This window comes from Mauremys mutica, chromosome 3 (genome assembly GCF_020497125.1).
Source record: "Mauremys mutica isolate MM-2020 ecotype Southern chromosome 3, ASM2049712v1, whole genome shotgun sequence".
Taxonomy (NCBI): Eukaryota; Metazoa; Chordata; order Testudines; family Geoemydidae; genus Mauremys; species Mauremys mutica.
Window position 1 is genome coordinate 155,128,103 of NC_059074.1, and position 26,842 is coordinate 155,154,944.

The following is a 26,842-nucleotide window of genomic DNA, read 5'->3' on the forward strand; positions in this document are numbered from 1 at the left end:
GAAAAACTTACTTATGTGGACAGACTGCCAGGGAAATCTTTGTTTGGCGCGGTGAGGATTTCACACACAAGTCACTTGCATTTCCCATGCTGAAGAAAGTTCTAAAGGTAAATGTGTAAATTTTCTGTCTGGCTTGTGCAGAAGTGAGATTAGATCCAAGCAAAGCAAGGGGTCTGAGATCTCATCTTTTTCTTAAAATGCTCCTAACAGGCTTAAGATCCTTTAGAGCAGCGGCAGGCAAACTTTTTGGCCTGAGGGCCGCATCGGGTTTTGGAAATTGTATGGAGGGCCGGTTAGGGGAGGCTGTGCTTCCTCAAATAGCCAGGCATAGCCTGGCACCTGCCCCTATTCCTCCCACCCTGCTTCTCGCCCCCTGATGGCCCCCTGCAGGACTCCTGCCCCATCCACACACCCCCTCCCTGTCCCCTGACTGCCCCCGGAACCCCCACCCCTGACTGCCCCCTGCCACCCCATCCAACCTCTCCCTCCTTCCTGACTGCCCCCCCGGGATCCCTGCCCCGATTCAACCCCCCAGTTCCCTGCCCTCTGACCACCCCGACCCCTATCCACACCCCAAACTCCCCTGCCCTCTGTCCAGTCCCCCCTGCCCCCTTACAGTGCTGCCTGGAGCACTGGTGGCTGGCAGCGCTACAGCCGCGCCACCCGGCTCAAGCCAGCCACGCCACAGCGCAGCAGTGGGTCAGGCCGAGCTCTGCAGCTGCTTTGCTCGGCCGCCCAGAGCATTGCACCGGCGGTGCGGCACGCTGAGGCTGTGGGGGAGAGGAAACAGCAGGGGAGGGGCTGGGGGGTAGCCCCCTGAGCCAGGAGCTCAGGGGCCGGGCAGGAGGGTCCTGCTGGCTGTAGTTTGCCCAATTCTGCTTTAGAGAAGCAGAACTTGATCATTTCCAGTTCTGGTTAGACTCCTCATCATTGAGAAGGTAGGGAATGTAGAAATAGAACTAAGTTTCTGGCTTTGAGAATGAGGAGTACTTGTGGCTAACAAATTTATTTGTGCATAAGCTGTCGTGGGCTAAAACCCACTTCATCAGATGCATGCAGTGGAAAATACAGTAGAAAGCTATATATACACACACAGAGAACATGAAAAAAATGGGTGTTGCCATACCAGCTATAACAAGACTAATCAGTTAAGGTGGGCTATTATCAGCAGGATTAAAAAAACATTTGTAGTGATAATCAGGATGGCCTATATCCAACAGTTGACAAGAAGGTGTGAGTAACAGCCGGGGAAAAAATTAGCATGGGCCACTCTTTCTGGCTTTGGTGCATTTCCCAAGCTGTAGTGCGTTTGTGCTTCAAAATGTGCTGTGCTTTCTGTGTTTAACAGCATCAGTAACTTGCGTAAGAGAAGGTAAAAACTGGAGGTGGGTTTGTGCTACAAAGTTCAGTACAGGGTTTGGGTTCAGTCCAGGGTAGAGACAAGAGGCCTATCACGACATTCAGCTACGGGGTTGTTTGGATCTGGGGTTTTACTCTGGGACCATCTCTAGCCTCTGCAGTAAATAATGTAAAATTTGTTAAGTCTCTAATGCAGTAAGTCTGTTCAGTTTCTTGGCTTTTGCTGTACAGATTGGATGTCACAGTTCTTCTGATCTCATGACAAATATTGCAGCAGGCATGTAAAACTGAAGACGGCTGCTCCTTTCCTATTCAGAGAATATACAGCACAACGGCAAGCACTAATCTATCCTGGTGACTAACTGACTAGCATTTACACTGCAATCGGCTTGGGGATGACCTATTCTAATTCTTTCAAGAGTCTGAAGATTGTATTCTAAGCAGAAGCTTAGGGCCACCCAGAAGGAGAGTGCAGAGGGAAGGCAAGGAAGGAGAATGTTATGGTTCACGGCCATATCTTGGTCCCTGTGCACAGCCCAAACAAATGGGATTGTGCAGAGGAGCTGTGCAGGGCAGGGCTGCCCATAGGATTCCGGGGGCCTGGGGTCTTCGGTGGCGGGGGGGCCCCCGCTTCGGCAGTAATTCGGCGGCAGGGGGTCCTTCCGCTCCGGAACCTGCCACCGTCGTGCCTCGAAGACCCGCGGCAGGGGCCCCCCGCCACCGAATTACCGCCGAAGCAGGACCCGCCGCCGAAGTGCAACCGCGTCTTCGGTGGTAATTCGGCAGCGGGGGGGTCCTACCGCCCTGGAGCAGAAGGACCCCCCTCCGGTGAAGACCCAGAGTGGAAGAAGCTCTGGGGGCCCGGGCTCTGCAAGAGTTTTCCGGCGCTCCCAGAGCGAGTGAAGGACCCTGCTCCAGGGGCCCCTAAAAACTCTCGTGGGGGCCCCTGTGGGGCCCAGGGCCTGGGGCAAATCGCCCCACTTTCCCCCCCTCCCCCGGGTGGCCCTGGTGTAGGGTGATGCTGGTATCACCTTCAACCCGGAGGCAGGGCCTTTGCTGTAGTGTCCTTGGTCTGTTAAACTACCTCAAGTGGGTTTTGGCCAATATATGCTTCTCCACCCTCATATCTTCCACGCCCCCGCCCCCCGGTCTGCTTTGGAGGCCTGTGCACAGCTGTGCCCTAGCTGCTGGGCCCTGTAATAGAGCGTGCTCTGCATGCTTTTCTAGAATACGAGTACAAAGATACAGCTTGGCTGCTGAGGGACCCATCAGAGGGGGTGGATGGATGGAAAACAGTGATTTCTTTAACATTTTTATTCTTTTATTTACTCTGTATTAAGTTCCCTTTTCAGTATAAATGAATATAACTATTCTTACTGCTACTTGCATTAATTCTGCTAACCATATGAAATCTAGGAAAGGGTCATGTTTATCCATCTTTTAACAACTCTGTAGAATTAAGGATTTGTTGTTTTGCCTTGGAAATATGATAAACTGACTTTTGACCTTTCCCAGCACCGACTCAGCTGCCGGGAAGTTAGTGTCTGAAACACTGTGGGCCTGACTCTTTTCTCACCCCTCCCCCACTGGTTTGACACTAATGTAGCCCATTGACTTCAGTGGAATTATTCCTGATTACCAGCAGCATGAGAGGAGAATGTGTCTTCAGCTTTGTTATTTTGAGGAAATAAAACTCTGCGGTTGCTGAGCTGGCGAATTTCATTTTCATTTGGAGTTCTTTTTCCAGTGCTGAAAGCACGCATCTCGTGACCTGTATGGTAAGTGGCTGTTTCTTGGATGCACACGCTGGTTCTCTCCAGTGAGTTGTGTGTGAATCTCGCTGTATTATCTCAGCTGTAATTCCTCCCCCCTCCAGCCCCAATCAGATTTTTAAAGGAGTGACCAAGATTCCCCACGGATTATAAGAATTCAGCACAGCTTCTTTTCTTTCTTATAGAATTGGGACAAAATCAGAACCTGATCTGAGGCCACAGGACTGGTGGTTCAGATAAAATAAATCCTGAACCCAAAGCACTCAAGATTTATTTTTTGGGCGGACAACCCAAAGGAAAACCGGGCTTCTCTGCTCACTCTTGACTATAGAGTCATACAAATGAAGGGCTGGAAGGGACCTCAAGAGGCCCTCAAGTCCAGCCCCCCTGTGCTGAGGCAGGACCAAGTAAACCTTAGACCATCCCTCACGGGTGTTTGTCCGACTTGTTCTTAAAAATCTCCAAGGAAGGCGATTCCACAACTTCCCTTGGAAGCGTATTCCAGAACTTACTACCATTATTGTTAGAAAGTTCTTCCTAATAGCTAACCTAAATCTCTCTTACCCCACTGATACTCCAGCCCAAGGGAGGCTGACTTAACTCCAGCCACTGCATTAGCCCTGGGGCCACTGCTCCAGGGGCCTGGGGCCAGCCAGCTGCTCCGGCAGTCCAAGGGTCGCTGCTCTGCTGGCCCTGGGGCTGACTACTGGCCAGCTGCTCTTGTGGCAGAGGCTGACAGCCGCTGGTCCAGCGCTTCGGGGGCTGACCCACTTCCAGCCGCTGCTTCAGCCCTCGGGCCACTGCTCCACCAGTCCTGGGGCCGACAGCTGCTCCAGCCCTGCCCCGGAAAAAGTCCTGGAGGTCCCGGAATCATATCCTTAGCATTTTACAAAAGTAGGTAAGGATTATTATCCCCATTTTACAGATGGAGGTACAGAGAGTTTAGCTGACTGGCCCAGGCTCCCATGTAAACCAGTAGCAGAATCTCAACTAAAAGTCAGGTCTTCTGACTCCCAGACCCATCCTCTAACCATTATATCACACTGCCATCCCCAAAAGGAGGAATCAGCCAATTGATTTGGATAGTATGAGAACCAGCTGAACCTGGTGCAGTAAATCAGTTCTCCCTATGAAACAGTCCCCTGCAGGCTTGACTCCCTTTGCAGGCTGGGGCCTAGCAGGTATGGTTGGATCATAGAATCATAGAAGATTAGGATTGGAAGAGACTTCAGGTCATCTAGTCCACCTCCCGTGCTCAAAGCAGACCAATCCCCAACTAAATCATCCCAGCCTGGGCTTTGTCAAGCCGGGCCTCAAAAATTTCCAAGGGTGGAGATTCCACATCATGCTTTTGCTCCCTTTCTAATGTTCCTGGGCTTCCCCATTTTGTTGTGCCCCAGGGTATGTGACATACCACTGAGCCTCCAGAATCATTCAGATCTCCCGTGTGTTATGGCACCATCTGGATGACTGTGTATACTGGACTTTGTGGTGGATTCTAAGGGCATGTCTACACTTACGGGTAGATCGCCACTGCTGCAATCGATGCAGCGAGTGTCGATTTAGTGTATTTGGAAAAGACACGCTAAATCGATTGTGGAGCACTCCCCCATCAATTTGTGTACTCCACCTCCCCGAGAAGCATAAGGGAAGTTGACGGGAGATGCTCCCCCGCCGACACAGCACAGTGTAGCTACCGCGGTAAGTGGATCTAATTACATCGATTTCAGTTACATTATTCACGTAATTGAAGTTGCATAAGTTAGTTCAGTTTACCACGGTAAATCAGGCCAGGCCTAAGGCTGCAACTAAAGGTATGTCTATGCAACAATACATAAATAAATAAAAATCATAGCAGTGAGTGTCAGAGCCCAGGACAGCTAACAGGGGCTTGTGGGGATAAAAGTAGCAATGTAGATGTTTGGGCTTGGATTGGAGCCTGGGCTCCGAGACTCTTGCCAGGTTTCTGAGCCCTGGCTCCATACTGAGCCCAAATGTCTACACTGCTATTTTCAGCTCTGCATCATGCTTGAGTCAGTTAACCCAGGCTTTGAGATTTGCTGCTGCAGGTCTTTTTTGTTTTGGGTTTTTTTTCCGCTGTGTAGATGTGCCTTAAATAGGAACAGCAGAGAGACCACCAGCCCCAGTAGTTCCCAATTTTTAATACAGAGAAACAGGCACTAAGGGCCCCTTCTACAAAAAGCAACTCTGTGTATTGAGCAGTCCCTTTAAAGTAATCCCAAGATTTCCAGTTTTATTTAGTTCTACCTTTAAAGACCTATCTTCGTGGTGACTGATCTGCTGGTTCCTTAGGTGACCTGTAATCCCCTTTTCACTGTATGTTTGAATCTAAAAATTAACCATCTATAGGGTAAGATTTCACACATACAGATAATAAGGGTCTGGTCCTGGTGCCTTTCCTTGCCTGGAACGCCCATTAACTTTGCTGGCATTGCAGAGTTGGGCTCTAAATAATGACAGAAGCAAACTAGATTTTTGCACTTTTTGTTGAGTGACATGCAAGGCGGCCGCCATTGGTTGGTGCTACAGCTCAGTCCTGAGATGAACTGAAAGACTATAGGGGGTTCCAGTGAGGGGGCAGCCGTCATGGGTCAGGATGCTGTGCCGTCAACAAAGGCTACAGTGGGCACCCCTCCTCTCTAGTACAGATCCCATCCCCCATTCGCATCCAGGCTCTCAATCACCTTGCCCTCTAGCAGAACTCTTCCACTGGCCTTTTCATTCAAATGGCCTCCATTTCTCATTGGCTGGACACAACTTTTCATTTTAAATGAGGGGAATAGTTTTTCAGTCATGTCCACCGAGACAGAGAGAGAGCGGCCATTTCCCAAACAGCCCACACATCCTGGGCCACTTCACCCCTGGTATCAAACACTTTAAAAAAAAAAAAAAAGCACTTTTTATAGCCCTTCATTACACATGTTTGAATACATCTCATCTCATGGAAGGGACAGTCCCTGACTGGTGTAAATGGACATAGCTACACTAAAATCCATAGAGCTACAGAGATTTAGGCCGAGCTGAGGATCTGGCCTCAAATATTCAGTTCATCTATGCTGGTGCCTGTTTATTTCTAATGTGACCCATCAGGATGGCTGTAGCCTTCATCAGCTTGCTAGATCAACACTGTCATGTGGGGTTTTTTTTAATTATTTATTTTCTTTAAGGCAACTGACCTTCATTGGGTGCAATGACGGAAACGTGCCAAGACATCCTGCTGATGATCTTGGAGGAGCTGGTAGAGGGACAGAGAAAGAAGTTTAAATTGAAACTCAGTGACATTCAACTGAGGAAGGGCTATGCAAACATTCCCAAGGGACATCTGGAGAAAGCTGATGTAACGGACATGGTTGATCTGCTGATTAGATACTACCAACAGGAGTATGCTGTGGAGGTGGTGATAAACGTGCTGGATCAAATCAATGATAAGGATCTGGCTGAAAGGTTGAGAAGAAAGTCAGCTGAAGGTGGGTGGTGATTAGGATGATATCTAACCCCTGTCTGTAAGTATAGATAGAGATGAAAGGTAGGAGCCAGATTCTGTGTTTTAGTGCAGCCCCTTGGCATTGCAGTCCTGGTGCAAGGTGGCCCTAAAGCCACAGGAGATTGTCCTGGTGTAGGGTGATCCTTCAGCGGCACAGAGCCTTGCCTTCTCCAATATAAACACATAGCAATGTCTATGTTTAAAAAACAAATCTCCCCAAAACAAAACACTCCACGGCACATCCATCTTCCCCCCTGGAGAGAGACAGAGAGAGAATGAACCACACAGGGGAGATGTTAGTCATCTCAATGCACTACTGGGAGGTGTTCTGGTGCTGTGATGACAAGGGAGGTATCAGAACGTAGCCAGAAGGCAATAGAGGCTCCTAGGCTACCTCTGCTCCTGGCTGTTAATGAAAGGAGTGGCTGGGGCTTCTTTGTACCCTAACAATCCCTAATTGTCATACAAGCCCTTAAGGCCATCTTCAAACTCCTTGCTGGATTGCACTGTGAATTTTTTAGACACAGCTCCGGCTCTGGGCCCATATGTCTGTATCATTATAGAGTTGTCATAGATATGACATATATACTCTGTTGATAGCACGTCTGGGAATCAAGACATGATGCATTGTGTCTTTTCTTTCAGTATGGAAAACCAGACCTGTTTCTGTAAAGCCCCCTGACATCGGTAAGTTTGTGCACTAGTTCATACTGTTGAAAAACTACATGGGTATCAATCTTTTTAAAAGCTTATTTTTCTTTTAAGTCTGAGGACTAGCAAAGTGATATGAAATACAGCGGCACGTGCATGGATGTGCTTGAATTCAGTGCAACTCCATTTACAGTAAAGTAAAATGGAAGGTCAGAATGCATCAAAATGTTCAGCTTCCAAGTCTGCTTATACTGAAACTTCCTCTTAGACTGAAGTGGTTCAGTGGAAACAAAAGGGCTTTGCTCTAAGAGAGTTCCACTGGACCTGGATGTGCCAGGTATTTGCCCAGTACAGTTTGTCTAGGTGTAAATCTGAAATGGATTTTGGGAAGATCTCTGAACTGTAAGGAAATTGGATCCACATCTGAGCTTTGCAGCTCAGGCCATCTTTACTGTAAAATGTCCCCTAAAAATGACTGTTTCTGTCATAGTGATATATTTAAGGATATGTTCTTAAATGGACTAGAATTCTGTTAATCTGTTCTCTTCTCTTTTCCAGACCACAGAGCGAACTATGTGGCCTCCGTGAAGGAAAAATTTAGAAGAATGAAGGATTATAATTCCAGGCCAGGAGAATGGGTGTCTTTGGAAGACCGCTACACAAAGCTCTTTATAGTAAAAAAACACCATCAAACAGAAGATAAAGAACATGAGCTACTGTCTAGAGGAAAAAGACACATGGATATCATGAGGAAGCCGAGCAGCTTTGTGGACTCCCATGTTAATGTGGAACATCTTTTTGACACATTATCAGATGGCACAATAACCAGAAAAGTGATCTTACAAGGAATAGCAGGGATTGGAAAGACCGCTACAGTTGGGAAAATTATGTATGATTGGTCATCTGGGAAGCTTTACCGGGGCAGATTTGATTATGTTTTTCATTGGAGCTGCAGGGAGCTAAACCAAAGAACAGAAAAACTGAGCCTAGCTCAATTAATTTTACAAAACTGGGGACATCCAAAGCCAGAGATAGGAGAAATTTTGTCTTGCCCAGAAAAAGTCTTGTTCGTCATCGACGGCTTTGATGAACTCAGGTTTCCTGAGGATTATGATAAAAATAAAAGCTTATCCTGTGATTTGGACACGCCTCACTCAACAGCAGCAGCTGTGGTTGAAAGTCTCCTCAGCAGCCAGAGCCTTTCGGAAGCATGCCGCCTTGTCACAACGAGACCCTTAGCCGTAGGAATGCTGGAGACCCATATGAAAGCCGACCTCTGGGCAGAGATTGTGGGCTTCTTGGAGGAAGACAGAAAGGAGTTTTTCAAGAAGTTCTTCAAAGATGAAGAGAGAGCAGCTTTTGCCTACAGTTATATTCAAGAAAATGATGTAGTGTTCACCATGTGTTTCGTCCCCCTCATCTGCTGGATTGTCTGTACAACCCTGAGCCTTCAATTGAGGTATAGCGAAGAGCTCGATCAGAAGGTGAGCACAACCACTGAAATGTTTACCTATTTTGTGGCCACTTTATTGCAGTCCCATGGTCGTACACAGACATCCACACAAGACCTTTTTCACAACCTTGGATCATTGGCCTATGGTGGTGTGAGGGACCAGAAAGTGCTGTTTGATGAGAGTATGCTGAGAAAGTGTAACTTGGAGGTGTCAAAAGGTCCATCAACTTTCCTCACGGAATTGCTGCAGGCAGATATTTTTGTGGAAACTATCTATAGCTTTGTGCATTTGACTGTGCAGGAACTGTTTGCTGCCTTGTTCACCTTCTGGAACAAGGAGAAAGCTTCTGAGCTCTTGAAAGAAGCCTTTGTGGAGAATAAAAGCCATTTGATCTTAACTGTTCGCTTTCTGTTTGGATTGAACAATGACAAGTCACTAAAGCCTTTGAAAAGGTACTATGAAACCAGCATGGGTCTCTCAAAGGATGAGCTGCTGAAATGGACTAAGAAGGCATTGCTTATTTGCCAGGAACAGGGCAAGGAGAGCCGTCTCCTCCTGGAGCTGTTGCATTGTTTGTTTGAGATTCAGGATGAGGAGTTTGTCAGAAGTGCTTTGGAGGAGATGAAGGAATTAGTCTTCCTGGAGAACAATCTAGGTCAGGATGACCAACAGGTGATCCTGTACAGTCTGCAGCATGCCAAGGAATTCAGTCAGCTGAAATTGGGCAGTCTGAAAGAGAGGGACATGATCAAACTGGTTCCGTTGCTAGGGAAATGCAAACAGATCCAGTAAGTACCATCAATGTGACCAAACTTTAGCAGAGTTCACAATATTCTGATCTCACTTGTCTCAGTGTGAACAAGGAGTAACTTCACAGAAGCCAGTGGAGTTACACTGCTATTAGTGAGGTCAGAATCGGGCCCAATATGTTAATAAGGTGAAACCCAGAGCAAAACTTTGCCTGAAAAATCCTTGTTACTTGTGGTTATATATGAGCCAGCAAGGAACCTCACAGAATAAGTTGAGTTTTCAGGGTTTGCAGTTAAATAGCGCCTCCCCACATATGGACTCCTTGGATATGTCCACTTTGGAGCTGGAAACATCCAGACAACATGCCAGCTCCGCTCGTGCTCCTGCGCTAATATTAGCAAAGTATCCAAGCCCGCCGCCCCTTTGGGTCCATACTTGGGGTACTAGTCCATGCCACCACCTATGTCCCAATGTCCACATTGCTATTTTTGACATGCTAGCTCGAGAAAAGCTAACATGTGTCTGTCTACCTGGGCTGAGACACACACTCCCAGCTGCATTGTAGACATATCCATTGAGAGACAGTAAGTATGGAAAGCCTCAGTGTAATTTTTAGTCACTCTTCAGAGAGCTTCATATTAAGACCCTTATCCAAACATATTCAGGTATCTGCCCTCTTCTTCTCTTCACTTGTCTCCAGTGCTCATCCTTCATCCCAGCCCAACCAAATCCTCATCCTTTCCTTCCCAGCCTTACCCTTCTCTCTTCCCAAATAGCACTGCATCTCCAATGCCTAGCCTCCTGCTCCTCTTCTGTAACCCCCAAGTTCCACATCCTTCCCCTCCCATTCCCTTACCCCGACAAGGACACCTGCCTCTTCTGGTCCCATCATGGGATATCATCAGCTCCTCAGTCTCTCTACTCAGCCCAGATCCAATTGTTAATTCATAAACTACATACTGTGTAGTGCTCCTTCACTCTGATATTTTCTGTATCTGATATAAGACTACTACATATTGTACACTAGACCAAAACTCCATGGGAGTCCATTGTAATCATTCCTGTGATAACATCCGTCTCCGTCCTGAACGGTCTTCCGGATTAGCAGAGCATCTATTCCTGTAGCCTCCTATACAGATATTAACACTGCTAAATTTGTTTTTCTCCCTGTAGTTTTAACGCCTCTGGAATCTCATTGTCTACGGTACTCAAGGTGTGTGCTCACCTTTTACAAAAGCTTAGAATGACCAGACTGCATGTGGACCACGAAGCAGAAGATGAAATGTATTTTACAGTGGAAGCGAGCTGTGAAAGGGGCCCTTGCACGTAAATACAACTATTTGTCTCACTCACTCCTAGAGACAATCTAGAGAGAGAACGTTAGCAGCGAACACTGCAGTATGGCTCCTATGGCTTTGGAGAGTGATTGTAGAATCGTATGCTATTTCTATAAAAGGCAGCCAGAGCAGAATAGTTGTGCTCCTTTGATATCTGATGGCAAGAGAGTTGAAAGAGAAGCTAGCAATAGTGTACTTTCCAGTGGATAGTAGAACCTGGCCTTTCCATCTGTAGTCCCTTTCACACTCATATGGGATAAAAGTGATCATGAAATTAAATTAATGAATTTAAGGAATGGCAGGAGAGCAAACAGCAGAATAAAGACAATGGACTTTAGAAAACTCAGAATTGGTAGGTGAGATCCCATGGAAAAAAAAGTACAGGAGAGTTGGCAGTTTTTTGAAGAGACATTATTAAGGACACAAGAGCAAACTATCCCAGTGCATACAGAATATAGGAAGTAAGATAAGAGGCTGCTCTGGCTTAACCAGATCTTCAACAACCTGGAACTCAAAAGAGTTATACAAAAAGTGGAAACTTGGTCAATTATGAAAGATGAATATAAAATTAAAACACAAATATGTAGGGACAAAATTAGAAAGACCAAGGCAAAAAACAAGATTAAACTAGAGTAACTACATGAGAAGCCAGAGGAAGACCAAGGACAGAGTAGGTTCATTACTCAATGAGGACAGAAAGATAATAGAAAATACAGCAATGGCCTCAGTGTTAAATGCCTTTTTTGTTTTGTTTTGTTTCAGTTTTCAACAAAAAAAGTTAGCAGTGATTGGATGATTAACCTAAGGAACATCAGTGTAAATGGGGTAGAATCGGAGGCTAAAATAGGAATGAACAAGTTTAAGAATTACTTAGACAAGTTAGGCCAGGTCTACACTACAGGCCTATATTAGTATAATTACATTGCTCAGAGTGTAAAAAATCTACATTCCTGAGCAACGCAGTTATACAAACCGAACCCCCCGTGTAGACAGCACTATGTCAATGGGATAGTTTCTCCTGTTGACATAGTTACCGCCTCTTAGGGAGGTGGGTTAACGACACCAGTGGGAGAAGCTCTCCTGTTAGCATAGCGGCATCTTCACTAAAATGCTACATCGGTGCAGCTGTGCCGCCATAGCACTGTATGTGAAGACAGGCCCTTAAATGGCTTCAGATTGAAAGGGTGTGATGAAATATGGCCTACAGCACTAAAGAGATCTCTGAGCCATTAGCAATTATTTCTGAGAATTTGTGGAAGACAGGATAGATCCCAGAGGACTGGAAAAGGGCAAATATAGTGCTAATCCACGAAAAGGGGACTAAGGACAGACCAGTCATCTTAACTTCAGTATCCAGAAAGATGAGCAAATAATCAAACAATCAATTTGCAAACACCTAGAAAATAATAAGTTGATAAGGAGCAGTCAACATGGATTTATGAAGAGCAAATCATGTCAAACTAACCTAATATCCTTCTTTGACAGGGTAACAAGCCTTATGGATAGGGGAAAGCAGTAGATGTGGTATATCTTGACTTTAATAAGGCTTTTGATGATGTCTCACATGACTTTCTCATAAACAAACTAGGGAAATACAGCCTAGATGGAGCTATAAGGTGGACACACAACTGGTTGGAAAAGCGTGTTCAGAGAGTAATTATCAATGGTTCACAATCAAGCTGGAAGGGCATATCAAGTGGGGTCCTGCAGGGAAGTGTCCTAGGTCTGGTTCTATTCAATAGCTTCATAATTTATTTAGATAATGGAGCACACTTATAAAGTTTAAGTATGATTCCAAGCTGGGAGGGGTGCAAGTGCTTTGGAGGACTGGTTTAGAATTCAAACTGATCTTGACAAACTGGAGTAAGGGTCTGAAATAAATAGTATGAAATTCAATAAGGAAAAATGCAAAGTACTCCACTTAGGCAGGAATAAGCAGTTACACAAATATAGGGGAAATGATTGCCTAGGAAGGAAGACTGCAAAAAAGGGTCTGGGGATTATAGTGGATCACAAGCTAAATATGGGTCAACAATGTGTGGCAAATTGCCAGTACTGTTATGCTGGGTCTCGTGCTTTCTCTTCACTGGGGAAGGTTCAGGGCGCCATTGCTTGCCTCTGAACCGGTATTTTTAATTACCCCACTAGTGTCCTTGAGGAGTGGAGAGGGAGGGACCTGGGCCCACCCTCTTCTCCAGGTTCCAACCCAGGGGCCCTGAGGTTAGTGGTGAACAACTTGTACTGGTGGTTCCTTCCCCTGGGTTACTTCCCTCTCCTGCCCTTCAGCTTGTGGAGGGGCTTCTTGCCTTCCTTCTAACAAGCCAGGTGCCCCTTACCTAGGGTTTTTGGACTTCTCAGCCCACCGCAGCACTCTTCCAAACTTTCCTTTTGTCTCTCTTCAAATCTGTTCTCTGCTTCAACTCCTTCAAACCACTCTCTGCTCCAACCAAACCTTCCTGCTCCAACAACCCACCCTGTCTGACCTGAAGCAGGGGGTTTATATCATGTGACTCACTGATGGTGCTCTAATTGGCTTCAGGTCCTCTAATTGGCTTCAGGTGCTCTAGTTAATTTATAGCAAACCTTCCACCCCTTGCAGGGACTAAGGCTCCCTACTAACACTCTCCTGCTGTCCTCTGGCCATGCTGTATCACAAATGTAATACTGCTGCAAAAAAAAGTGAACATAATTCTGGGATGTATTTGGAGGACTGTTGTAAGCAAGACACAAGAAATAATTCTTCCACTCTACTCTGCATTGATAAAGCCTCAATTGTAGTATTGTGTCCAGTTCTGGGCACCATACTTTGGGAAAGATGTGGACAAATTGGAGAAAGTCCAGAGGAGAGCAACAAAAATGATTCAGGGTCTAGAAAATATGGCCTATGAGGAAAGATTGAGGAAAAAATGGGTTTGTTTAGTGTGAAGAAGAGAGGACTGAGGGGGGGACATAACAGCCTTCAAGTATGTAAAGGTGGTATAAAGAGGAGGGTGATAAATTGTTCTCCTTAACCTCTCAGGACAGGACAAGAAGTAATGGGCTTAAATTGCGGCAAGGGAGATTTAGGTTAAACATTAAGAGAAACTTGCTAACTATATGGGTAGTTAAGCTCTGGAATAAATTGCCTAGGGAGGATGTGGAATTTCCATCACTGGAGATTTTTAAGAACAGGTTTGACAAACACTTGTCAGGGATGGTCTAGATAAGACTTAGTCCTACCTCAGTGCAGGAGACTGGACTAGATGACCTGTTGAGGTCCCTTCCTGCCTATATTTCTATGATAAAATCACATCTGTATGCAAAAGGACAGCCCTAGATTAGTGCACCACGTAATTCCACTTAAGCCTTATTTTGGTGGATTTATCTGAGATGTAGAACTTATGCTGGCCCTCTGCACAGGGGAGAATTTCACCCTGCGAACTCCTGAGTTCTAATCCCAGCGCTGCTGCTGAATCACTGCGAGGGGCCCTGGGCAAGTTGCTTAACCTCGCTGTCTCCATTTTGATTTATCTGTAACATGAGATGGATCTGTCGTGAAGATGAATGCCTGTGAAGTGCATTCATGATGGAAAGCTCCATATATGTAAGTGCTACATGTTATCATCATCTCTGTATTTTAATGAGATACCTAGTTCATGACAAAGTTTATCAGGCTCTAGTCCCAGTTGACAGCCCCATCTTAATTCTGCCAATGCATCACAACTTGGTACGGCTCAGTGTTTCTAATGGCCTTCCTCAAATGCAAGGTGCCCTGGTGGGGAAGAGCTGCTGTGTCATAGCTTGCTGCATGTTCACTCAGTCAGTGAAATTCCCACCCCATGCAGGGAGCCAGCATGAATCCTGTGCACCTCCTTGTTCCTCTGCACAGGGGTGAATTTCATGCCTAGCTAGTGTTGGTCTCGTCAAGATCACAGAGCTGTTTTGAATAGCGGAGCAATGTAAAGAATCATAGAACTGTAGGATTAGAAGGGATCTCAAGGGTCATCTAGTCTAGCTGCCTGCCAAGATGCAGGATTTGTTGTGTCTCAAAGAAGTGATTTTTCTAAGTCAGAATTTTGTTTTATTTGTCTTTGTAGTGAATGCAGATGATGATGTTAGAGGTGACCTTCTTGAAAAGGAAAAAAAAAATTGGACTTTTTTTTTTACCCACTGTTTTTCCAAAAAAAATGTGCTTGCATTTATTTTGGAAATATCCAAATATCAAATCTAGTTCTTCTCAGGTTTCGGTGGATGACCCATTGGAGGTCTCAGAGATATGGATAGTGATTCCTTGCTTGGTGGGCCTGGGGTATTAACAAAGAGAAGTTTGCTTGCACATGTCTCTGCATTTGAGTTAAATAGCTGTTAGTTAAAAGTCCTGTACTTTTATTAACCTGAATTTTTAAAAAAGTCACTTCCTCTCACAATGAGTTTTCACTTGCATGGTGTCTTTAATGGCGTAAGGCTAACAGTTCTCCAGTTGACCATAGAATCTTAGAGGAAGAATTGGGTAGACAAGATCTAAATTTCGATGTCATAACAGAAAAAAACATCGTTCATTTCAAAACACCATGTGGGTCTCCTTCATACATAAAATTATTTTTTTTAAAAGTTCACTAGCCCAGTTGTCCCCCTCCCCCACTTCCTATTCCTTTGCTGGTCACCTCAGAGCAGTAAAACCATTCAATTTCATATTAGCCAAGTGGAGACCACACTGGTTTTGCCCTGACATTTCTCATTTTATTTTCCTACTTTGTCAAAACCTCTAAGTAAGGTGATATCATTCTGCTTACAGAATAACTTTAGATAACTTTCCTGAAGACACTGCCATTGCGATTTGTGACCACGTTATTCCAGCTCACCCTGGCATTGTCACCCTTGATGTGAACAGGATTCGGGGAAGCAAGGAATTTGTAAATAGCCTGAAGAACAGTCTTCTGGACTCGGACTGCAGACTGGAATCAGTGGGGTAAATGGACATTTGTCATTTCAAGTTATCAGACAGACTCACCAGTTCTCAGGGGACCTGCCATATCCTTCCTCTCATAGAAACCGAGCCAGGTTCTTCCTGATGATAAGCATCCATTTATTTCAATTTCATACTTTAGCACAGAAGCGGATTATCTTGTGAGGGTCAGGAAGGTGTTTACAGATGGTTTGATTCAATTTTATTTTCTGCCAAGCTTCAACATTGAGAACCCCAGACTCCAGGCTTTCCAGGACATCTGCCAACATCTTGCTACTTGCCGTAGCCCGAGAAAATTCCTCTTATTCCGAAGGTATGAGGAGGATGAAATACATTTTGGATATGAGGCAAAGGATGAGGAGAAGAGTGGCAAAAGGTACATTTTAATTTATTCTTCTTCCTTTGTCTCTTGTTGAAATAATAGGAGGATGGGGGTGTCACTGGGACCTCAAGAAGTGGATCTAGCTTTAATAAAATAACGTCACAGGAGCTTTCTTTATAGGGGGTTTACATATATTTTCATCCTTCCCCGAACTAAGACAGGACATAGTCAAAAAATGGCGAGATTGCACACTGAAACCTCTGGCTGTGAAATTTCAATCTTCTCAGGTTTGGTCTCAGCATATGAGGGTGAACAGTCCCAGCATCCAGATTCACAGTGCCTGTAGCATTCAGCATGTAAATGGACTGCCTAAAAGTTCCAATATCCTGCTCTCAATTTCCTGGTTTGATTATCCTGGTTTTAGTTCATAAGGTAGCAGTCCCCTTTGACAGACTTCAGCCTGACCAGCATACATAAGGCACCCCTGTTTCAGAATACAACATACCCCTGCCCTGGCCCAGACTCCACTTTCCTCACCAAGCCTCGCATGTTTTTTTCAGGATCAAATCAGGGCAATTAATTCCTGCTTTTTGTGGCTAATTGTTGTCATGGCAACCTCCCACTTATTTCCAGGTCTCAGCACAATTTAATTCCCAAAGAAAGGGAAAAAGGAACTAGCACAGGAAAATGCTGCAGAATAAATAGACATAAAGAAGGGGATGAGGGAGGGAGAGAGAAGACAGTCTCTCAAACTCCATTTGTATCCATTTACTCAGGCTTGTCTACACTATGCAGTTTTTTTGATGCAAGTTATGCCAACATAAAACCACTGCTTTAATTAAACCGCTGTTGCATGTCCACACTATGCTCCTTGTGTTGGTGGAGCACATCCACACTAGTAGCTCTTGCATCGACACAGAAAGCAGCGCACTGTGGGTAGCTATCCCACTGTGCGTCTGGCCATAGGGTGCTTTGGGAAGGGTTTGCACACATATCTCCATCAGTCTCGCCTCCCTCCCCAGCTCTGCGCAGCAGTATTCCCCCCACAGCAATAGCCTGTCCTGCCTTCCTTGTTGCAGTGTTCCTAGTGCTGGGGAGAGCAGGATTCCACATTAATGACTCTGTGATTCCCTCCAAGTTCTCCCACAGCTTCCTCTTCCCACAGAGCAAGATGATCTACCCCTGCCCTGTAGCCCAGGGATGAGTGTGTTTGCTGCCAGGAGCCAGCGTACTGAACTGAACAGTAGCTATGTGAGCTCTCCATGCTGAGGAATGTCAGCACTTCCCCAGGGTTTTGAAAGGGGAGGGGTACATGCCTGTGTAGCTGAATACAGGGCAGTGGCATTCAAAACAGTGAGCAGAGTGGTCACAGCGGGCATTGTGGGATACTTCCTGGAGGTCAATTACAGTGACTTAACAAATTCAGTGTCTACACTGATGCTTTGTCGTCCTAACTTTGCCGCCAAACGCTCTATGCCATCAGGGTGGTTTTATTTTGTCGCCAAATGGGAGTTTTGCTGCCAAAAGTAGCATTGTAGTATGTATGCCTCTAGCTTGAGAACATCAGGTGGGAGACATTTTTTGGAGTCATCTAGTTGAGATGTGGTGAATAGAACCAGATTTCTGAACTTATAGTCACATCTGAAAGGTGGTTTAACATTAAAGTAAAAATGCCTGACCAGCATGATTGGTCTGCAGTGATCTTCTTTAGGTTCCTCAGAGGCTCTAAATAATGAACTTTAGTTCAACAGAGTGCTGATGAGCTTCGCCATACAGTACCCCAGTACAACCACCAAACCATGCAAAATAAATTCTTCATGAACCGACTCCTTTCCAGTGGACCTTCTGTAGCATTAGCATGTCCCCTAAGGCAGTATGTAACCCACGCCCACTCAGTGTAGTGCTTTGTCCCCTTTTAGTGGTGACTGACCCACATATCCAGGTTGATGAGCTTGCTACATCTTGGCCTAACAGAGCCAGACCTTTTAGCTCAGGTGACAGAGCTCATATTTGTAAGATCCAGAGGTTGTTGGTTTGATCCTTGCTTATGATGACCCACCCAGGGGCACAGTATTACCACTGGTGTGTCTTCCCAGATACCAGCAGTGCAGATTAGGTTCCTAAAGCACTTCAGGCATTGACACACCTACCCAGGAACTTATATGTACTTTCAACTTTAACTTCATCTGAGCAATATTGGGTGGGTGGGTTGGTTGGTTGGTTTTTGGTCAAGAATACGTAAATTTAGATCTAGAAATATTAGAAACATGGGCAAAACATAACCAAGTGAGATTCTATTTGAAAACATGCAATTGAATACATCTGGGGGAAATCATCTGAAACAGAGATGTTAAATGGTCAGGAAATGGTAATGCTAAAAGAGACTTGAGAGAGAAAGGAGAGCAATTTAGACATGAGTTTGCAGTATGATATGCTAGAAAAGGGCAGTGCAATTTTGGGGGCTGCGTACACAGAGGCATCATACCCTAGGATTTTCAGACACTGAGCTTCTTTAAATTTGTAACTTGAGTCACTGTAAGGTTATTGTTATGAATAATAGTTGATTAAAATAATGGCATTTCTATTGCTCCTTTCACCAGATTATCTCCAGATATGGAAACAGCTGTGGAAGAAGAAATGGAAGAGCCATGCAGTAATTCTTTTAGCACCTATTTTCTATAGTTATGATGTAATCTTTTTCACTTTCTTTTATCCAGACTCCAAAAGAAAAAGAAGAATCAAAAGAGAAAGGGAAAGAATGAGACACAGAAAAAGTGTTTTCCCTGGCCATGTTTAATAAGAAAAACGAGTGAGAAAAAGGAAAAGAAAAAAGACTGCATGTAACTATTCCCTTCCCCTTTTTCATGGCTCTTTCTTGAAATATTTTCAATAGGTCAGTGTAGTAAGATAGAAGTCCCTAATACATTTACCCACAAAGGGACAGATACCAGATCCAAATGAGATTAAATGATATACTCTTGTAAGGAAAAAATAAACTGCAGAAGGACTCGAATCAAAACCCATGCATGAACTTCAGGAAATTTCAGACCTGGTTCCAAACTTCATGATTTGTGCCCATCGCTATATTAAGTAAACCTAAATCCAGGATCTGCAATCCCACAAACTTTGGGAACATCTAGATCCAAATTTTGCAGTTCAGTCCCATCTCTGAAATAATGGCAGAGAAGAAAGAAAAAATGTTTCTTTAGTTATTTTCCTTGGTCAGATTATTATTATTATTTGTTTGCAACAGTGCCCATAATGTGCTAGGTAGAGCTGGGAGAAATTGTTTGCACAAAACTTTTTTTGGGCAGAAAATACAGATTTGGGGAAACAGACATTTCATCAATTCATTTTGACATATTTTGTTTCAACATTTTTTAAACAAAATGTTTAAATGTTCTGGTTTAAAACAACTTTTCAACTCAAATTTCCTTTTAATATATTTTTTTAAAATATGTGAAATGCTCAAAAACGAAACAAAATGTTTCATTTTGGGTTGAACGAAACACAAAATAATTGTTCAACCTGAAATAATTTTTTCCAGCTTTTCAATTTGCTAAAAATTTTATTTTTGCCTCTATGTAAACTAATTTTTTTGGAAATGCCAGTGAACCAGAAAATCCATTATTCTCTCACCTCTTGTGCTAGGTGCTTTCTAGACATACAAAGGGACAGCCTCTGTCCCAAGGCCCTCACAAACTAAGGGCAGACAAACAAGTAGACAAAGGTCAGGGAGGAGGGGGCAACAAAATGGATTTTTCTATACAAATCAATAAGATTTGCTAAAAGCAGCATGGCTGGTGTGTTTTAAGAGGGACTTGAAAATGGAGCGGGCAGGGGCCTAGTATGAGTTCAGGAGAACTGAATGGCATGGAGGTGATTGTTTGAGGTTGGTGGACAAAGGCAGTTTAATTGCTGAAGTGGAGGGAAAGGAGACGATGCATATCTTGACAAGGGAGGGCCGCTTAATACAGAACCTTGAAGGAGGATCATGTATCATGTCGGCTCTTCCTCTATGGGTTCTCTTCCTGACTCTGCTATACTATCGGCGTGACTATGGGCTTTCACTTATGCCCAGATTTTCAGAATTGTTCTATAATTTTTAGATGCTCAGTTTTTGGGTGCTCAGATTAAGACCCCCTCTGGGCCTGATTTTCAGAGGAGCCGAGTGCCTATAGCTCCAGTTGATGTGAATGAGAGTTGTGGGTGCTTGGCTCCTCTGAAAATCCAGCTCTAACTGTTCCAAGTTGGGCATCCAAAAAAAAGGCCAATTTTGAATATTTTGGCTTTAACTGCTTTGTGCCTCCGTTTCCCCAGCTACTTTGGCAGAGTGCTTAGAGATACTCAGGTGGTAAGTGCTACCGGCGGGAAAAGAGTTGTTGTTTTTATTTATTGTTATATCTTTTATTGTTAAAATCTGCTTTTTCCATTAGTGCTGTCCTCTCCTGTCTCCCTGAAGAGTATTTTCTTGAGCTCACCAAGTGGGTCACCTCCACGTTCACTCCACTAACCCTGTGCCTGGATGAAAATTCCATCAATGATGAGCGGATGAAAACAATATGCGAAAATCTGAACAGTACTGATTATCAGCTTCAGTCACTGAGGTGAACAGAATTTTCTAAGGCGTTTTCCTGATATCCAGGATAGGAACATAGGAATCTGCCAGAATTGCCAGGACCAGACCAGTTCTCCATTTGGTTCAAACAATGAGGAGTCCTTGTGGCATCTTAGAGACTAACAAATTTATTTGGCCATAAGTGTTCGTGGACTAAAACCCACTTCATTAGATGCACGGAGTGAAAAATACAGTAAGCAGAATATATATTCTAGCACATGAAAAGATGGGAGTTGCCTTACCAAGTGGAGGATCACTGCTAACTAGCCAATTGAGTTAAGGTGGAGGGTAAGGCAAGTCCCACGAAAGCTTATGCCCAAATAAATTTGTTAGTCTCGAAGGTAGAACGAACACGGCTACCGATCTGAAACGTGTCACCATTTGGTTCAGTGCCCTGTCTCTGACAGTGACCCATACTAGATGCTTCTGAGGGATGAAATTTACACCAGCTGAGGATCTAGCCCCCAGTTTGATTTTCATTAAGGTCTTACACAGTGAATACCCACCAGTGGGAAGTACTCTGAGTTGTTCATAATGAGAGAGCCAGGGGTTGGTAGGGGTCTAAAAAATACGTGTCCATGTAAGTTCAAAATATTTGCTACAGCAGTCATCCCTCTCCAGTTTGAAGTCTGGACTATCTCCGTCTATTGCTGTCTTTCAGTCCAAGGCTTGTTTAATCTTTTCTCCTTGTATCTTTCTTTTTAAAGCCTTCGCTCTTGCAGCATAACCCACAAGAGCATGACTAATATCTGCTCGCTATTCCTCTGCAACACGGCAGTCTCCTTGGACCTGCAGAGCAACCCTGTGGGGGATGAAGGAGTTAAAATACTTGCGGCGTGCCTGAGGAGTAAAAGTTGCTGCCTAGAAAAACTGAGGTACAGTCGGAGACAGATGCTGTGGTGGAACCATTGATATGAAAAACTGAGCACTGTAACTAGCACTTAGGGTGGTATCCACTAGCTTCAAAGCATAGTTACTGACATAGGCCCTGGTCCAGCAAATATTTATTCATGTGCTTAACTTTACAATCCATTTAAATGGGACTGCTTTTGGTAGGCAAGGTAAGCATGTGCCTGTGGCTTGGTCTACACTAGAAAATTGTCGACTTAACTACATCTCTCAGCGGTGTGAAAAATTCCCCACCTCCCCAAGCAATATAGTTAAGCCGACCTAACCCCCAATGTAGACAGCACTAGATCAATGGAAGAAGTTTTCCATCAACCTCGCTACCGCCTATCAGGGAGGTGGATTAACTACAGCAACAGGAGAATCCCTCCTGTGGGCTTAGGTACTATCTTCTCTGAGTGTTGGCAGGATTGGGGCCACAGTCTAAGAAACGAAGGCGTCAGAAGATGGCCAGCAGAGAATTTGCTGTGTGCAAGGAGCTCTTTTGCTGGCTAAGGCTGCCTCCCTCAGACTGGCAGAAGGGTTCTCGGGATAGGGCACGGGCGGGACAGGGTTGGGGAGGCAGGGCAGAGTGGAGCCCTTCTGCACCCAGTCCTCTGAGACCTGAGCAGAAGACACACATCAATTCAACTTTTCTTTTGTGGTTATTTCAGCGTATCATGTGCTGATCTCACAGAAGACTGTGTCCCTGCCATCACGTCTCTGTTTTCCCAGAAGAACACCCTGATTTGGCTTGACCTGAGCTTTAATAACCTCGGAGATGGTGGAGTGAAAGCCTTGTGCTCTGCCCTGAAAGATAAGGAGAGCCATCTTGAGAAGCTAATGTACGTCCAAGCGCTATTCTTTTTTCTTTTCATTTTGTTTATGCCATAAAGAGTCCTGGGTGGGTTGTTTACAAAACCGTAATGCATGCCGCAATTCTTCATTTTCATCATGGTTTCAGTGATTTCAGGCAGCAATTAGGTTTTCAAGCTCTCCGATTCTGAGTCTTTCCTCTTTCTCCCTATTGTGTAGCCTTGAAGACAGTGGCATCACTAACAACTGTGAGCAGGAACTCATCCAACTCATTGAAAACACCCTGTCTCTGAAATACCTGTGCTTGGATGATAATAAGTTTACATCCACCTCCAGAACCCGCATCTATGATGTATGGGACAAGTATCATGATGAGGAGGAGGAGGTGGAGGAAGACTGACTGTGAATCGCAGGCACTGCGCTCAATTCTCTCTTCTTGGCTGTGAAGGTAGATGCAGATCTCGGGAACTTCAGTATATTACACAAACGTGCTAAGGAAAGGTACCAGAATGAAACCACTGGGATTTTTATAGTAAATTCTTTACACGCTGAACAAAGTGCAACACGGGATGCAGCAGTGCAATCATTTCCTATACTGCTCTTCCCATGAGCCTCAACCCTGGCATGGATGGAGCATCTCTAAGGATGAGATGGTTACAGTCTCCATGCTCACCCAGCCCTTGGCTTTTCTGATGTGACTGGCATAAAGGGTGCCAAGCAGAGGTGATGGCAGAGAGAACAAAGGGGGCAAGAGGAAACCCACCTATACAGACCCAGAAGTTGAAATCTGAGTTTCAGAAATGACCTTATCAAGTGACCTGACGTTTATAGATGGCAACTTTGCAAACTACAGTCAACTCAGAGCTGCAAGCTGGTGGTTGTTCAGTACACTAAAGAAACTAGGGCAAATAACTCTTGCTTGTGAGTAAATGTTTACTGGTTCTTGTCTATTACTGAGCAATACAGTGTAGGACAAATAGTTCCAAAATTAAAGGATAATGCAAGACATCACCTGTTTCGTGTCCAGTTTCCAGACTGTGAGCTGGGATGTGAGTTGAGGGCTCTTTGCAGCTTTGTTCCTTAGAAGCCCATGGAGATTTCCCGCAGTCAGTTAATTCTGCCACTCTCAGGGTTAGTTCATGCAAACCCCTGGTCTGTACTTTTGGCTGTTCCCCCATGTCTCCATGAGGGCACTGAGCCAGGAACATGCAGTCAGGCCCTTTACATATCCATGCTGCCATAGGGATCAGGGTCTCACTTTCCAAGGCTGCCCAGAAACCAATGGGATTTCTCTGCAAATCATAGTACATCCATATGATAAGACGGCCACTCTGAAGGTGCCTCACCTTGAACTCATGATGCAGAATAAACTCTGTGACCAGCATGGTTGCGGGTCTTTCTCACTATGTGTGGCCTGGTAGTTCTGTTTCCTCAGTACGGCCTGGCCTAGGCCTGGATTTTTTTGTCAGTTATGTAAGTTAGAAAAAAATGCCTTGAAAATTGGTATATCTAAGGTCATTTTTAGATTCCCTGGGAATCTATACTGTGTGAGCATTTCATGTACTATGTGCTGGATAATAACAGGAGGATTCTGTTCTTATTAAACGAACCTGCCTCTTCATTAAAGCAACTGTTTGTAGAACTACTCCAGCCATATCTTAATGTTCCTAGCCATGTGCGCACAGATTGACTTCCCAGTTTCTCCTCCAAACTCTTGTTGCCTGCAACCTATTCTCCTCCCTTCATGGTCCATGTGCCTTACTACAATGAGAATTATAGATTCCAAGGCCAGAAGAGACCATTGTGATCATCTAGTCTGACATCCCATATAACATAGGCCATAGAATTTCACCCAGTAGTTCCTGCCCCGAAGACAGTCCTACAAAGAATCAAACCCAAGAATATTGACAATAAAAATAAATTCCTTAATGTTTTGCTTTTGACTGTAACTATCCCAGCTCATAAAACATCATAGTCTGTAATCTCTGCAGCTCAATACAGTGTGAGACCTCTAATGCCTTGTAAACTGGAACATGTAATGGGATTAGGACTAAAATGTACCAAGGCAGCTAATTTTTCATTCACTATTAATATTTATAGGCTCTTCTAAATATATTTCACAAGTTTCAATAACAACCTAGTAACCTGATGTGGCATTTTAGCAATTTATAATCACCTTCTGTAATAGGGATCTGAATTAATCTTTATATATCTCATTAGTATAGCTATCACAGATCTTTTACAAGGCAATTGGCTTTCAGCAGCCTTCATTTAATTTAATTTATTAATATCTCATTTATATTTCATATATGCTGTTTTAATTATTAAATCACTTCATCTCAGAAACATAATTCTGTTATACAGCACCTACCCTGTGCTTTTAGAGCTTGAAAAATGTTAAAAGGCATTTTTGAAACAAGCGAAGGTTTTTGTTTGTTTAAAGTCAAGATCAATTTAATTTTGCTTCAGGTTCTTGTTTTTTAAAAAATCTGATCGTCATTTTGAGCCAGAGGTTCACAAAGTTTTTCTTAGCAAATTAAATTGATTATTGTTCTTTTTTTTTAATTTCTCTTTATTCTATCCTGATATAAACTTTTATAATAGAGGTACAAAAGTGCAAACTATACAGGGCAGAATTATCGTTAGTAGCAGCACCATTAAACAGCATTAAACACTGGGTGTTGGGGGGGAAGTGACCAATCAATAATCTTCTCCAATAGCACTATAGCAATATTCAGATCTTCTAGCCAGTGTAATAATTATGATTATTAATTTCAGTGAATGATCTGAAGTACATGCCATTAAGAATAATAATTCATGTTCATAGAGCAGCCTTCATCCCAAGGATGCCAAAGCAGTTACACACAATGCACCATGAGTCCTGCTCATCCCCTTCTTCCCATTAGTTCCACTAACCTCAATGGAACTAATCACGTGAATAGAGGCTGCAGAACTGGACAGGATGCTGGGACAGGCAGAGAGATATAAAGTGTTCAGCTGTCTTACTCTGGTGTCCTGTTCTAGAACCCCACTTAAAGATGCAGAGCTGTTTGCTAGCTGATGCTGGCAATCAGACCAGGTGGGGTCCCATTAGCACCAACTAAGGAGCATAAACACTGTAGTTCCAGAGTATCGCTGAGGCAGAAGAGAAATAAGGATAGGAACAAAGTGGTTCTGCAGAGACAGGAACAGCCAAGCTCATCTTGAGAGTATATTGTTAGTTAAATGAACAATAAAGACAAAGCTGAGGAAAGGAGTATGTTTGGACAATACCCAGGATGATTGCTGTGTTAGGACCAGGATGGAAGTGCCATCCACTGAAACAGATGCTACACACAGTACCACTGAAATGGGGCCATCGCAGGGTAGGGGGGAATGCAAGACAGGGTATCAAACAGCACACAGAGCATTGCACAACAGGGCAGGGAGAGACAGTTGTGACCACGGAGAACCAGGGATGCCCCATTCCAAAATATGTAATGAGATCTTGAGGGTCTGTTTTTCAGCACTAAGAGCAGCAAGCAAAGACCTAATCTGTGTGTAACTACTGTGACTGCCTACATAGATTTGGGGATTTGAAGGTGCTGTAGCAGTAAGTGTGCCTGCAGTTGCACATATTCCAAGGCACCTAAGCTTTGAAAATCAGGCCTTTGCCGTCCAGGTAGAGGAGACAAGACTTGATATTTTTAAATATCCCATCTGAAAAATCCACACGGCATGCACTCAACTTACTGTATCTACTTCAGGCTGGAAATGGGCTGAGTCCCCCTACCGTGGTTGGTGCCTGAGGTTTCATGGAGTCTAGGAGTCCAGCTCTGATGCTGAGACCACCAAGCTCCATCCTGGAGAAAGATCTTCCTCCTCTCACCGGAGTAATGTTCAGGCAAGAGGCCCAATCCTGCACCCACTGAGGTCAATGGATATTTTGCCATTGACTTCTAATGAGAGCAGCAAATGAATACATCTCTGTAACAATGCCAGGGTCAGCTCTCCTCCAGGAAAACCAGGTGGGAGGAATTCTCGGCAAGGGTCCCCTCACAGTGTTTCCTATCAGATTACTCCATCGTGGGTTTCTATCCCCCCTCCTCCTACAGCATATGCGGGTGGTTCCTTCCACCCTTGGGACCAGCAACTCCCTTGACAGGCACCAGAAGTAAAGGGCCACTGCTGCAGTCTCTGTTCCTCTGCACTTCCTCCTGGCCCCCTGCTGCTCTTCCCTGGCTCCGTCAGCAGCTTCCCCTAGCACCCTGAGCAGAAGGCATCCCATTCAGAAAGGAATGTTGTCCTAGGTATGTCTGAGCAGAGTTCCCGGGAGGGAGGGATGGTGTGTGTGTGTGTGTGTGTGTTTCCCCACCTCTACCTCAGCCCCTCCCACCCCACTGTGTACAGATCCTCAGACCTAAGAAGGGTTCTCTGCAAGGCGGGGCA

The 26,842-nt window shown here is 44.5% G+C and overlaps 1 protein-coding gene across 5 annotated transcripts; it reads left to right on the forward strand.

Moving 5' to 3' along the window:
- On the forward strand, positions 1-23,422 carry LOC123366792 (NACHT, LRR and PYD domains-containing protein 3-like). 5 transcript variants are annotated; one of them, XM_045010533.1, is made up of 13 exons: positions 10-107; positions 2,875-3,137; positions 6,320-6,619; positions 7,282-7,323; positions 7,846-9,529; positions 10,665-10,817; positions 15,603-15,776; positions 15,991-16,149; positions 18,813-18,935; positions 20,532-20,702; positions 21,421-21,588; positions 22,273-22,443; positions 22,634-23,422. In XM_045010533.1, the coding sequence occupies exons 3-13, from the start codon at positions 6,343-6,345 to the stop codon at positions 22,812-22,814; spliced, it is 3,303 nt and encodes a 1,100-aa protein (XP_044866468.1). In that variant the 5' UTR covers positions 10-107; positions 2,875-3,137; positions 6,320-6,342; the 3' UTR covers positions 22,815-23,422. The 5 variants fall into 5 exon arrangements, with proteins under 5 accessions (XP_044866472.1, XP_044866468.1, XP_044866471.1 ...); XM_045010537.1 differs by lacking the exon at positions 18,813-18,935 and having other exon boundaries at positions 1-107; XM_045010536.1 differs by lacking the exon at positions 2,875-3,137 and having other exon boundaries at positions 45-107.
- Positions 23,423-26,842: the final 3,420 nt, after the last annotated feature.